The following is a 15,478-nucleotide window of genomic DNA, read 5'->3' as shown; positions in this document are numbered from 1 at the left end:
TAAAGAAGGAGAGGGGTGATCAATGGGGGAGGGGGTGACCTATGGTATAAGAATGGGGGTGGACTGTGATATAAAGAAGAGGGGTGATCAATGGGGGAGGGGATGACCTATGGTATAACAATGGGGGTGACCTGTGATATAAAGGAGAGGGGTGATCAATGGGGGAGGGGGTGACCTATGGTATAAGAATAGGGGTGACCTGTGATATAAAGGAGAGGGGTGATCGATGGGGGGGGGGGGTGACCTACTATCATATAAGAATGGGGGAGAGGTGACCTATGATATGGTAACTCATGATATAAAGATGGGGGAGGGGGTGACCTTTGATATAAGGATTTGGGGGATGGGGGGAGGGGGGCATTACAAGCCTTGAGTACACAACAGGTGTTGGTGTTAAATATTCTTTTTTTTTTAGCTGGGGGGCAGATAACCCCAATTTTTGTCCATGAAAATCATTCGCCATGCATTAACCCTCGTGTTCCTGGGAGCAGTTACCGTTTACCGCCATTGTAGATGTTTCCACCCCAAGTCTCATTTTTGGGAGCTCTGGATCTTCTTGGGGAGCAGTCACAGTTTATCCCCCCTCCCCCATTACAGGTCCCCCCCCCCAACACCATGTCTCATTTCTGGAGCTGTTCGTCTTCTTGAGTAGAAGTCACAGTTTACTCCTCCCCCATCATAGATGCTCCTCCCCACTGTAAACCCCCTTATCCCCCCATTTCTGGGTCTTCTTGGGGAGCAGTCACAGTTCACCCCACCATTGTAGATCCCCCTCCCCCATATCTCACTTTCTGGAGCTCTGTTTTTTTTGGGGAGCAGTCACAGTTCACACCCCCCCATTGAATATCCCCCTCCCCCATATCTCATTTTTTAGAGCTCTGGATCTACTTGAGGAGCTGTCACAGCTCCCCCCCCCCCCCATTGCAGATTCCCTTTTACCCCAATTTGAAATTTTTGGGGCTCTGAGTCTTCTTGGGGGGCAGCCAAATGTAACCCCCTCCCCATTGTGGATCCCCCTCCCACATTGTAAACCTCCCCCTCACCCAAATATCTCTTTTTTTAAACTCTGAATCTTCAAAGTTCACCCCCCCCCCAATCTCATTTTTGGAGCTCTGGGTCTTTTTAGGGAGCAGTCACTGTTTACCCCCCCCTGTAGATTCCCATCCCCCATATCTCACTTTTTAGAGCTCTGGATCTTCTTGGGAAGTAGTCAACATTCACCCCCCTCCCCCATTGTAGCTCCCCCCATCTCAAATTTTTTGGAGCTCTGGGTTTTCTTGAGGAGCAGTCACAGTTTACCCCCTCCCCCCCATTGTAGATTCCCCTTCCCCCCTCCAATTTCTAATCGTTGGGGCTCTGAGTCTTCTTGGGGAGCAGACACATTTACCCCCCCCCCCCCTTGTGGATCCCCCTCCCCCAAATATCTTTTTTTTTAAACTCTGGATCTTCTTGGGGAGCAGTCAAAGTTCACCCCTCCCCCATTGTAGACCCCCCCCCCCCCCCCCCATCTCTCATTTTTTGGAGCTCTGGGTCTTCTTGGGGAGCAGTACAGCCTGGATATTGGGCAGGACTCCTCCCTGGGCGATGGTCACGCCCCCCAGAAGCTTGTTGAGCTCCTCGTCGTTGCGGATGGCCAATTGGAGGTGTCGGGGGATGATCCGGGTCTTCTTGTTGTCCCGGGCGGCGTTACCGGCCAGTTCCAGGATCTCGGCGGACAGATACTCCAGCACGGCGGCCAGGTACACCGGGGCCCCCGCCCCCACCCGCTCCGCGTAGTTGCCCTTCCGGAGGAGCCGATGGACGCGGCCTACGGGGAACTGGAGCCCCGCCCTGGAGGAGCGGGACTTGGCCTTGGCCCGGGCTTTGCCGCCTGATTTCCCTCGTCCCGACATGGGGGGGTCACACCTGCTGGAGACACAAAACAGCGAGGGGTCAGGATCGAGAATACCTACCGCGGAGCAACCTACCCACCGCGGAGCGCACCTACCTACCGCGGAGCAACCTACCCACCGCGGAGCGCACCTACCTACCGCGGAGCAACCTACCCACCGCGGAGCGCACCTACCTACCGCGGAGCGTAACCTACCTACCGCGGAGCGCACCTACCTACTGGACTGTGGCTGGACGAAGCTCCCTCCGCAACAGACAGCCCTGTACTGAGCGCAAGCCACGCCCACCCCGGCCTTGCCTTGCAGATCGCTGGCCTCAATTGGCCCGCCCCGCTTGCGTTCCCCCTCTTCTCATTCGTCCGAATAGCCATCCGCGATTTGCATAGACACGCCCTCTTGCTGAGGAGTAGTGGGCGATCAGGGGGCCGCGTGGGGGTCATCCGCTGGTCCTGTGTCTGCAGGAATGGGGGGGGGGGTTATTTTTATTTTTCTATGTTGTTAAAGGAAAGTGATAGAATTTTTCTTTACATAAATATTAACCAATCAGATTTATGTAATTAATACATATAAAGCCATTCTAGTAGCAAATATATATATATATATATATATATATAACGCAAAAAATAAGAGGAACCTGATTAAAGACATTAAATACATTTTACATTAATTCATTTTGCATTGTTACATTTAATAATTATTACATTCATTAATTATAAATTTAGTGATGAATAAATGAATTACCGCAGAGGGGAGTCTATTTTTATTGTTCCATGTTGTTAAAGGAAAGTGATAGAATCATCAGATTTATGTAATTGATACATATAAAGCCATTTTGTAGCAAATATATATATATATATATTGTGAGAAAATAAGAGAAACCTGACAAAAGACATTAAATACATTTTACATTAACTAATTTTACGTGGTTACATTTAATAATTATTACATTAATTCATTATAGATTTATTGATGAATAAATGAATTACTGCAGAGGAGGGGGGGGGGGGTGTCTATTTTTATTTTTCTATGTTGTTAAAGGAAAGCAATCGAATTTTTCTTTACATAAATATTAACCAATCAGATTTATGTAATGAATACATATAGAGCCATTCTGTAGCAAAAAAGAAAAAGATTATATATATATATATATATATATATATATATATATATATATATATATACCCTGTTTCCCCTAAAATAAGACCTAGTGTGATTGTCGGTGATAGCTGCAATAAAAGCCCTACCCCCCAAATAAGCCCTAGTTAAAGTCCTTGTAGGTCTTCTTTTCAGGGTAGGGCTTATTTTTGAGGAAACAGGGTAGGGCTTATTTGGGGGGTAGGGCTTATATTGCAGCCAACACCGACAATCACGCTAGGTCTTATTTTAGGGGGAACAGGGTATATGCAAAAAATAAGAGGAACCTGATAAAAGACATTAAATACATTTTACATTAATTCATTTTACGTGGTTACATTTAATAATTATTACATGAATTAATTATACATTTATTGATTATTTAATTACTGCGGGGGGGGGGGTCTATTTTTATTTTCCTATGTTGTTAAAGGAAAGCGATAGAATATTTCTTTACATAAATATTAACCAATCAGATTTATGTAATTAATACATATAAAGCCATTCTGTAGCAAAAAAAAAAAGATTATATATATATATATATATATATATATATATATATATATATATACACATGCAAAAAATAAGAGGAACCTGATAAGACATTAAATACATTTTACATTAATTAATTTTACATTGTTACATTTAATAATTATTACATTAATTATAAATTTATTGATGAATAAATTAATTACATTACTAAATAATTTAGAACATTAATAGTATGTAAAAATGTACCTTTGATAAAATAAGTTCTGTTTAATGCCGACCTTCCCCCCATCTTCCACCTGCAGTGCCTGGTTGGTGGTGCATCTTCCACCTGCAGTGCCTGGTTGGTGGTGATGACATCATGATCCAGTAAAATCCTGGAAAACACAAAGCAACCTGAATTTTGGAAGAAGACGCTTTTGGATTGGACTGGAGGATCTTTCTGGGAGATTTAGGATATTCTTTGTTCCTCCCCCGAGTCTCACTCCTGTCTTATGGGGGTCATCAGCTGGTCCTGTGTCTGCATGGACTGAGGAGGTCTTTAGGGGCAGATTATAGAATGGATTTTTTTTTTTTTAGAAGTATAAATCAGATTGGCCGGTGCACATTGGTGAGATGCCAGACATCGCATTTGTGATTTGCACCGCATTGCCGTGCAGATCACATGCAACGTCTGTGCAATGCGAATTCAGCCATACAAAGTGTCTGAACACCAGAATCAGACCTCACCCATGTGATCCGATTCCCGTCCAAACTCACAGTTCACACTGCGATCTGCGAACTGATCTGGGGGAGTCATTAACTTTGTAGTGACACGTGCAGCGGTTTGCAGAGGGCAGTGTGAACTGCCTGCGATTTAGGTACGATGTGGGAACCCGCAATGATGGGGCACTATTCCTCCCACTGACACCAACAATGGGGTATTATTCCTTCCACTGACACCAATGATGGGGCACTATTCCTCCTACTGACACCAACAATGGGGCACTATTCCTTACACTGACACCAATGATGGGGCACTAAACCTCCCAGTGGGGCATTATTCCTTCCACTGACACCAATGATTGGGCACTATTCCTCCCACTGACACAAATGATGGGGCACTAAACCTACCAGTGGGGCATTATTCCTCCCACTGTCACCAATGATGGGGCATTATTCTTCCCACTGACACCAATGATGGGGCACTATTCCTCCCATTGACAGCAATGATGGGGCACTATTCCTCCTATTGACAGCAATAATGGGGCACTGTTCCTCCCACTAACACCAATAATGGGGCACTGTCCCTCCCACTGACACCAATGATGGGGCACTATTCCTCCCACTGACACCAATGATGGGGCACTATTCCTCCCACTGACACCAATGATGGGGCACTATTCCTCCCATTGACAGCAATAATGGTGCACTGTTCCTCCCACTAGCACTAATAATGGGGCACTGTTCCTCCCACTGACACCAATGACGGGGCACTATTCCTCCCATTTACAGCAATAATGGGACACTATTCCTTCCACTGACACCAATGATGGGGCACTAAACCTCCCAGTGGGGTACTATTCCTCCCACTGACACAAATGATGGGGCACTAAACCTCCCAGTGGGGCATTATTCCTTCCACTGACACCAATGATGGGCATTATTCTTCCCACTTACACCAATGATGGGGCACTATTCCTCCCATTGACAGCAATGATGGGGCACTATTCCTCCTATTGACAGCAATAATGGGGCACTGTTCCTCCCACTAACACCAATAATGGGGCACTGTTCCTCCCACTGACACCAATGATGGGGCACTATTCCTTCCACTGACACCAATGATGGGGCACTATTCCTCCCACTGACACCAATGATGGGGCACTATTCCTCCCATTGACAGCAATAATGGTGCACTGTTCCTCCCACTAGCACTAATAATGGGGCACTGTTCCTCCCACGGACACCAATGACGGGGCACTATTCCTCCCACTGACACCAATGACGGGGCACTATTCCTCCCATTTACAGCAATAATGGGACACTATTCCTTACACTGACACCAATGATGGGGCACTAAACCTCCCAGTGGGGTACTATTCCTCCCACTGACACAAATGATGGGGCACTAAACCTCCCAGTGGGGCATTATTCCTTCCACTGACACCAATGATGGAGCACTATTCCTCCCACTGACACCAATGATGGGGCATTATTCTTCCCACTGACACCAATGATGGGGCACTATTCCTCCCATTGACAGCAATGATGGGGCACTATTCCTCCCATTGACAGCAATAATGGGGCACTGTTCCTCCCGCTAACACCAATAATGGAGCACTGTTCCTCCCACTGACACCAATGATGGGGCGCTATTCCTCCCACTGACACCAATGACGGGGCGCTATTCCTCCCACTGACACCAATGATGGGGCACTATTCCTACCACTGACACCAATGATGGGGCACTATTCCTCCCACTGACACCAATGATGGGGCACTATTCCTCCCACTGACACCAATGATGGTGCACTGTTCCTCCCACTAGCACCAATGATGGGGCACTATTCCTCCCACTGACACCAATGATGGGGCACTATTCCACCCACTGACACCAATGACGGGGCACTATTCCTCCCACTGACACCAATGATGGGGTGCTATTCCTCCCACTGACACCAATGATGGGGCGCTATTCCTCCCACTGACACCAATGATGGGGCACTATTCCTCCCACTGACACCAATGATGGGGCACTATTCCTCCCATTGACACCAATTATGGGGCACCATATCTCCTACTGATACCAATGATGGGGTGATTTTTTGCGATCGGGAGCTTTTCCAATCATGTGACTGCTAATCATAGCGGTCACATGATTGTAGACCCCCCACTCTGCCTCTGAAAACCCTCCCTGAAAAAGTGGGAGGCGTCGGCACCAAAGGTTTAAAGTGGTTGTAAACCTCTGAAATGAAATATGAACAATGCATATCCCTCTATAATGTGTATTTGTCTCATCCAACATTAGTGTCTGACCTCACAAATGCTCTTCTGGAAGAATGGTCAGACATCCCCATAGACACACTCCTAAACCTTGTGGACGGCCTTCCTAGAAGAGTTGAAGCTGTAATAACTGCAAAGGGCGGAGCCAACTCAATATTGAGCCCTACGGACTAAGACTGGGATGCCATTAAAGGTCATGTGCGTGTAAAGGCAGCTGTCCCAATACTTTTGGTAATATATTGTATGTAACAGTTTCCAACCACTTTAGGTGTGAATGGGCCTTGAAAGCTCAATACCATCTTGCAGGCTGAATCTGACATAATTTGGACTTAACCAGATATCAGCTACTGGAAATATTTATCCTCACTTCCCAAAGAATCGCATTCCATAAGACCGGCTTAATTTTGCTGGAATCCTTTGTACCATCTGGCAGGGATAGGGTTACAAGGTAAGATAACGTGCCAGGCAGTCAGCTGTTTTTTTTGGCACGTTATCTTACCTTGTAACTTCTGGAGTGGAAGCAGCGATCTCTCTGCAGAGGTCTAACGTATTCCTTGCTGGGTCGGAACCTTATAGGTCTGCAAATCTAATGTTTTTCGATTCGACCGATTCAAAATTCATAGATTTGAATGTTTTGAATCGAAAAAAAAATAAAATGTAAATTTGAAGGAAACACGAAAAAGACATAAAACGAATACGAATTGAACGAATCCACCAAATTGAACAAAACGAAATGATTAGGTTTAAACGAAACGAAACAAATCTTTTCGTCACGCACATGTCTAATTATTGGTTCAATAGAGAACCTGCAGAAAAACACGTGGTGTGTTTTTTTTTATTCCACCCAACAAATTTGGCATGAAAAATGCAAAACGCACAAAAAAAAAATTGTGTGTCAAAAATGCTAAATGCACCGCAAAAAGTGCTGCATAAACTAGTGAAAAGCAAACTGCAAATGAACTCGGAATAAGTTGGGACATGCAAGGTAAGAATGAACAGGTAGCATGCAAGCAGTGTGTATGACAAGACTGACAATCACACCCATAATAGACGTTACCTGGAAGTATTGCTGGTCGTTAGAGCTTCATACGGTCCTGCTAATTGGTGTAATGAGGTACTATTCCTCCCACTGACACAAATGATGGGGCACTAAACCTCCCAGTGGGGCATTATTCCTTCCACTGACACCAATGATGGGGCATTATTCTTCCCACTGACACCAATGATGGGGCACTATTCCTCCCATTGGTGGTGAATTGTGAGTGGGGGTGAGTGGGGGTGAGTGGTGGTGAGTGGGGGTGAGTGGGGGTGAGTGGGGGTGAGTGGTGGTGAGTGGGGGTGGGGGGGGGGCTCAGTGGTGCCGGGTGAAGCTTGCTGCTCGGTGTCTCAGTGACAGTGAAAGGGACGTGCAGCTGCTGCCCTGGATGGGGCCACATTCTCAGCGTCACACCTAATATGACGGGTTACATTTCTGTCACCTCGGCTTTAATTTCTTTACAGGCGCAGAAGGGACCCTGAGCGGGGAGAGAGGGCCGGGGTCACATATAGATGTTCACCGAGGTCACCGCGGATTCTGTTGCAGGCTCTGTACTACCAGAACATGCGTCCGCTTTAGGGCCGGTTCACACAGCGGGCGATGCGAGGCGACACGACTCGCCTCGCCTCGCTCCCGCAAGTCGCCCCCGCTCTGTACAATGGAACCGTTCTGAGAGGAGCGACTCGAGTCGCTCCGACTCAGAAAAAAGGTTCCTGTACTACTTCTGGGCGACTTCGGGGGCGACTTGCATTGACTTCTATACAGAAGTCCTCTGCAAGTCGCCGCTGAGGTCTCCGCAGGTCGCGGCGAGGCAAGTCGGAGACGCCTCGCCGCGCCTCGCTGTGTGAACCGGCCCTTAACCACTTCACGTCCGGGGCCAATTCTTTCTTCTTTATAATTGTTTATTTTTCATACGTGTGTTAAAATCAGCAATTGTTTGTTAGAAAATGACAACCCCCCAAACATTTCATGTTTCCTGAAAGCAGAGACCCCGAAGAATAAAATGGTGGCCGCTGCAATTTTTGTTGTCACATAATATTTGTGCAACATTTTATCAAATGCATTTCTGAGGGCAAAATACACTAAAATGACACAAGACGATAAGCTTTTTTTTTTGTTTGTTTAAATATAAACGACGCGTGTTGTGTGTGAGGGACAGAGGGGGGAGGGGTTCATTTTTCTTCTATTATATTTAATTATTTTATTAAAATGATTTGTTTGTGTGATGACTCCAGTCCTCTACAATGCAGTACAGGGGGTATAGTACAATGCAGTACAGGGGGTATAATAGGAATACATGTTGGTAATTGCTCCTTTATGGAGTGGATCTCCGGGTATCATACACTATGAATACAGAGAAAGCCCCGCCTCTCAGGGGGGCGGATCGGAGGTTCTGACCGTATCCTGTCCACCTCTCTCATCATCTGCTCCTCCCGGAAATCCCGCGCATGCGCACTAGGGGCCGCGATTTCGGGATCAATCTGCGCATGCGCGGACCGGAAATCCCGCGCATGCGCACTAGAGGGCCGCAATTTCGGGATCGCACTGCGCATGCGCGGACCGGAAGTCCCGCGCATGCGCACTAGGGGCCGCGATTTCGGGATCGATCTGCGCATGCGCGGACGGAAATCCCGCGCATGCGCACTAGAGGGCCGCAATTTCGGGATCGCACTGCGCATGCGCGGACCGGAAGTCCCGCGCATGCGCACTAGGGGCCGCGATTTCGGGATCGATCTGCGCATGCGCGGACCGGAAGTCCCGCGCATGCGCACTAGGGGCCGCAATTTCGGGGTCGATCTGCGCATGCGCGGACCTGAAATACCGCGCATGCGCACTAGGGGCCGCAATTTCGGGATCGATCTGCGCATGCGCGGACCGGAAATCCCGCGCATGCGCACTAGAGGGCCGCGATTTCGGGATCGATCTGCGCATGCGCGGACCGGAAATCCCGCGCATGCGCACTAGAGGGCCGCGATTTCGGGATCGCACTGCGCATGCGCGGACCGGAAGTCCCGCGCATGCGCACTAGAGGGCCGCAATTTCGGGATCGCACTGCGCATGCGCGGACCGGAAGTCCCGCGCATGCGCACTAGGGGCCGCAATTTCGGGATCGATCTGCGCATGCGCGGACCGGAAATCCCGCGCATGCGCACTAGAGGGCCGCGATTTCGGGATCGCACTGCGCATGCGCGGACCGGAAGTCCCGCGCATGCGCACTAGAGGGCCGCAATTTCGGGATCGCACTGCGCATGCGCGGACCGGAAATCCCGCGCATGCGCACTAGGGGCCGCAATTTCGGGATCGATCTGCGCATGCGCGGACCGGAAATCCCGCGCATGCGCACTAAAGGGCCGCAATTTCGGGATCGCACTGCGCATGCGCGGACCGGAAGTCCCGCGCATGCGCACTAGAGGCCGCAATTTCGGGATCGATCTGCGCATGCGCGGACCGGAAGTCCCGCGCATGCGCACTAGAGGGGCGCGATTTCGGGATCGCACTGCGCATGCGCGGACCGGAAATCCCGCGCATGCGCACTAGAGGGCCGCGATTTCGGGATCGCACTGCGCATGCGCGGACCGGAAGTCCCGCGCATGCGCACTAGAGGGCCGCGATTTCGGGATCGCACTGCGCATGCGCGGACCGGAAATCCCGCGCATGCGCACTAGAGGGCCGCGATTTCGGGATCGCACTGCGCATGCGCGGACCGGAAGTCCCGCGCATGCGCACTAGAGGCCGCAATTTCGGGATCGATCTGCGCATGCGCGGACCGGAAATCCCGCGCATGCGCACTAGAGGGCCGCGATTTCGGGATCGCACTGCGCATGCGCGGACCGGAAATCCCGCGCATGCGCACTAGAGGGCCGCGATTTCGGGATCGCACTGCGCATGCGCGGACCGGAAGTCCCGCGCATGCGCACTAGGGGGCCGCAATTTTGGGATCGATCTGCGCATGCGCGGACCGGAAATCCCGCGCATGCGCACTAGGGGCCGCAATTTCGGGATCGCCTAGTTCGGGGATTGTTTTTTTTTTTTTTTTCGGAGGCATGCTCCTTGATTGCAATAGAAAAAAATGGGAATCTAAAAACCTGACGTAGGAGGAATGTGAGGAATGGTGCAGAATGGTCGTGGATAAGGAAAATACACAAAACACGGAGCATTATAAGAACATTCTAATAAACCGGAAATCCGGCGCATGCACACTGGGGGCCGGAGATTTCGGGATCGCACTGCGAATGCGCGGGCCTGAATCCGGCGCATGTGCACTAGGGGCCGGCAATTTCGGGATCAATCTGCGCATGCGCAGACTGTAAAACCGGCGCATGCGCACTAGAGGCGGCAATTTCGGGATCGATCTGCGCATGCGCGGACCGGAAATCCCGCGCATGCGTACTAGGGGCTGAAAAATTCGGGATCGATCTGCGCATGTGCGGACCGGAAATCCAGCGCATGCGCACTAGAGGCCGGCAATTTAAGGATCGCACCGCGCACGCGCCAGCCGGAAAACCGGCGCATGAGCACTAGGGGCCGGAAATTTCGGGATCGATCTGCGCATGCGCGGGCCGGTAATCCCGCGCATGCGCACTAGAGGGCCGCAATTTCGGGATCGCACTGCGCATGCGCGGACCGGAAGTCCCGCGCATGCGCACTAGAGGGCCGCAATTTCGGGATCGCACTGCGCATGCGCGGACCGGAAGTCCCGCGCATGCGCACTAGGGGCCGCAATTTCGGGATCGATCTGCGCATGCGCGGACCGGAAATCCCGCGCATGCGCACTAGAGGGCCGCGATTTCGGGATCGCACTGCGCATGCGCGGACCGGAAATCCCGCGCATGCGCACTAGAGGGCCGCGATTTCGGGATCGCACTGCGCATGCGCGGACCGGAAATCCCGCGCATGCGCACTAGGGGCCGCAATTTCGGGATCGCACTGCGCATGCGCGGACCGGAAATCCCGCGCATGCGCACTAGGGGCCGCAATTTCGGGATCGCCTAGTTCGGGGATTGTTTTTTTTTTTTTTTTCGGAGGCATGCTCCTTGATTGCAATAGAAAAAAATGGGAATATAAAAACCTGACGTAGGAGGAATGTGAGGAATGGTGCAGAATGGTCGTGTATAAGGAAAATACACAAAACACGGAGCATTATAAGAACATTCTAATAAACCGGAAATCCGGCGCATGCACACTGGGGGCCGGAGATTTCGGGATCGCACTGCGAATGCGCGGGCCTGAATCCGGCGCATGTGCACTAGGGGCCGGCAATTTCGGGATCAATCTGCGCATGCGCAGACTGTAAAACCGGCGCATGCGCACTAGAGGCGGCAATTTCGGGATCGATCTGCGCATGCGCGGACCGGAAATCCCGCGCATGCGTACTAGGGGCTGAAAATTTCGGGATCGATCTGCGCATGTGCGGACCGGAAATCCAGCGCATGCGCACTAGAGGCCGGCAATTTAAGGATCGCAACCGCGCACGCGCCAGCCGGAAAACCGGCGCATGAGCACTAGGGGCCGGAAATTTCGGGATCGATCTGCGCATGCGCGGGCCGGTAATCATGCGCATGCGCACTAGGGGCCGGAACTTTCGGGATCGATCTGCGCATGTGCGGACCGGAAATCCAGCGCATGCGCACTAGAGGCCAGCAATTTAGGGATCGCACCGCGCACGAGCCAGCCGGAAAACCGGCGCATGCGCACTAGGGGCCGGAACTTTCGGGATCGATCTGCGCACGCGCGGACCGGAAATCCGGCGCATGCGCACTAGGAGTGGCAATTTCGGGGTCGCACCGCGCACGCGCCAGCCGGAAAACCGGCGCATGTGCACTAGGGGCCGGAAATTTCGGGATCGATCTGCGCATGCGCGGGCCGGAAATCAGGCGCATGCGCACTAGGGGCTGGAACTTTCGGGATCGATCTGCGCATGTGCGAACCGGAAATCCAGCGCATGCGCACTAGAGGCCGGCAATTTAGGGATCGCACCGCGCACGCGCCAGACGGAAAACCGGCGCATGCGCACTAGGGGCCGGAACTTTCGGGATGGATCTGCGCATGCGCGGACCGGAAGTCCCGCGCATGCGCACTAGGGGGCCGCAATTTCGGGATCGATCTGCGCATGCGCGGACCGGAAATCCCGCGCATGCGCACTAGGGGCCGCAATTTCGGGATCGCACTGTGCATGTGCGGACCGGAAATCCCGCGCATGCGCACTAGGGGCCGCAATTTCGGGATCGCCTAGTTCGGGGATTGTTTTTTTTTTTTTGAGGCATGCTCCTTGATTGCAATAGAAAAAAATGGCAACACAGCACACAATGCTCTCTATATATTCAGTATACAGCAAGGAGACAGAAAATCAAATCAATGTTTTTAAAACAGAAACGGGATGGATCTGCGCATGTGCGAACCGGAAATCCAGCGCATGCGCACTAGAGGCCGGCAATTTAGGGATCGCACCGCGCACGCGCCAGACGGAAAACCGGCGCATGCGCACTAGGGGCCGGAACTTTCGGGATGGATCTGCGCATGCGCGGACCGGAAGTCCCGCGCATGCGCACTAGGGGGCCGCAATTTCGGGATCGATCTGCGCATGCGCGGACCGGAAATCCCGCGCATGCGCACTAGGGGCCGCAATTTCGGGATCGCACTGTGCATGTGCGGACCGGAAATCCCGCGCATGCGCACTAGGGGCCGCAATTTCGGGATCGCCTAGTTCGGGGATTGTTTTTTTTTTTTTGAGGCATGCTCCTTGATTGCAATAGAAAAAAATGGCAACACAGCACACAATGCTCTCTATATATTCAGTATACAGCAAGGAGACAGAAAATCAAATCAATGTTTTTAAAACAGAAACGGGATGGATCTGCGCATGCGCGGACCGGAAATCCGGCGCATGCGCACTAGGGGCGGCAATTTTGGGATCGTACTGCGCATGCGCGGGCCGGAAAACCGGCGCATGCGCACTAGGGGCCGGAAATTTCGGGATCGATCTGCGCATGCGCGGGCTGGAAATCAGGCGCATGCGCACTAGGGGCCGGAAATCAGGCGCATGCGCACTAGGGGCCGGAAATCATGCGCACTAGAGGCCGGCAATTTAGGGATCGCACCGCGCACGCGCCAGACGGAAAACCGGCGAATGCGCACTAGGGGCCGGAAATTTCGGGATCGATCTGCGCATGTGCGGACTGGAAATCCAGCGCATGTGCACTAGAGGCCGGCAATGTAGGGATCGCACCGCACACCCGCCAGCCAGAAAACCGGCGCATGCACACTAGGGGCCGGAAATTTCGGGATCGATCTGCGCATGCGCGGGCCGGAAATCAGGCGCATGCGCACTAGGGGCCGGAAATCAGGCGCATGCGCATTAGGGGCCGGAAATTTTGGGATCGATCTGTGCATGTGCGGACCGGAAATCCAGCGCATGTGCACTAGAGGCCGGCAATTTAGGGATCGCACCGCGCACGCGCCAGCCGGAAAACCGGCGCATGCGCACTAGCGGGCGGAAATTTCGGGATCGATCTGCGCATGCGCGCGCCGGAAATCCCGCGCATGCGTACTAGGGGCCGGAAATTTCGGGATCGATCTGCGCATGTGCGGACCGGAAATCCAGCGCATGCGCACTAGAGGCCGGCAATTTAGGGATCGCACCGCGCATGCGCCAGCCGGAAAGCCAACACATGCACACTAGGGGCCGGTGATTTCAGAACCGCAGTGCGCCTGCGTCGACCGGAAATTCGACGCATGCGCATTGGGGGCTGCCTAGTTCTAGGGGCCGCACACCCGCCAGCCAGAAAACCGGCGCATGCACACTAGGGGCCGGAAATTTCGGGATCGATCTGCGCATGCGCGGGCCGGAAATCAGGCGCATGCGCACTAGGGGCCGGAAATCAGGCGCATGCGCATTAGGGGCCGGAAATTTTGGGATCGATCTGTGCATGTGCGGACTGGAAATCCAGCGCATGTGCACTAGAGGCCGGCAATTTAGGGATCGCACCGCGCACGCGCCAGCCGGAAAACCGGCGCATGCGCACTAGCGGCCGGAAATTTCGGGATCGATCTGCGCATGCGCGCGCCGGAAATCCCGCGCATGCGTACTAGGGGCCGGAAATTTCGGGATCGATCTGCGCATGTGCGGACCGGAAATCCAGCGCATGCGCACTAGAGGCCGGCAATTTAGGGATCGCACCGCGCATGCGCCAGCCGGAAAGCCAACGCATGCACACTAGAGGCCGGTGATTTCAGAACCGCAGTGCGCCTGCGTCGACCGGAAATTCGACGCATGCGCATTGGGGGCTGCCTAGTTCGGGGATTGTTTTTTTATTTTTTTTCGGAGGCATGCTCCTTGATTGCAATAGAAAAAAATGGGAATATAAAAACCTGACGTAGGAGGAATGTGAGGAATGGTGCAGAATGGTCGTGTATAAGGAAAATACACAAAACACGGAGCATTATAAGAACATTCTAATAAATGTAATCAGTAACACAGAGCAGTCCAGTCCAGTCCAGTCCTCCTTTTTATGCGGAGGAGATCGGCACCCATTACCCAGAGCGCCCTCTGCAGTCCATCTACCGCACGCAGCGCGCAGGGCAGAGCACAGCACACAATGCTCTCTGTATATTCAGTATACAGCAAGGAGACAGAAAATCAAATCAATGTTTTTAAAACAAAAACTTCCTGGTGGCATTCTTCTAGTGTATGGCGGATGACCCGTAAATGTCCAGCATGGGACACCCCCTGACCGACATTATTTATGTTACGGAACGTTATGGGTTTGAAGCGGTTTACCGGGGATGTGGATGCAGCTGTCAAGATTTTTAGCCGGCAATTTTCTTTTCAATAAAAGCAACCAGAGAAATGTGGGCGCCATCCCCCCCCCCCCATCCCTGCCACCGCCTCCCGATCCATGCGCCCGGCCCCTTTCAGGACGCCGGATGCATAGACTCCAAGGGCGGG

General features: G+C 52.1%; 1 protein-coding gene across 2 annotated transcripts; it reads right to left on the bottom strand.

Annotated features, from left to right (window-relative positions):
• Positions 1–1,498: 1,498 nt before the first annotated feature.
• On the bottom strand, positions 1,499–2,250 carry LOC143927569 (histone H2A type 2-B-like). Of its 2 annotated transcripts, none has more exons than XM_077451705.1 (2): positions 2,107–2,250; positions 1,499–1,908 (listed from the first exon to the last, which is right to left on the bottom strand). In XM_077451705.1, exon 2 carries the CDS (start codon positions 1,890–1,892, stop codon positions 1,512–1,514), a length of 381 nt encoding a protein of 126 aa, XP_077307831.1. In that variant the 5' UTR covers positions 1,893–1,908; positions 2,107–2,250; the 3' UTR covers positions 1,499–1,511. The 2 variants fall into 2 exon arrangements, with proteins under 2 accessions (XP_077307831.1, XP_077307832.1); XM_077451706.1 differs by having other exon boundaries at positions 1,499–1,905; positions 2,107–2,226.
• Positions 2,251–15,478: the final 13,228 nt, after the last annotated feature.

Source organism: Lithobates pipiens, unplaced genomic scaffold (genome assembly GCF_037356315.1).
Source record: "Lithobates pipiens isolate NorthernLeopardFrog02 unplaced genomic scaffold, aLitPip1_a1.2 Scaffold_23, whole genome shotgun sequence".
In the NCBI taxonomy this organism is placed as follows: Eukaryota; Metazoa; Chordata; class Amphibia; order Anura; family Ranidae; genus Lithobates; species Lithobates pipiens.
The sequence above is the reverse complement of the archived record's forward strand: the minus strand, read 5'-3'. Positions and strand labels throughout refer to the sequence as shown.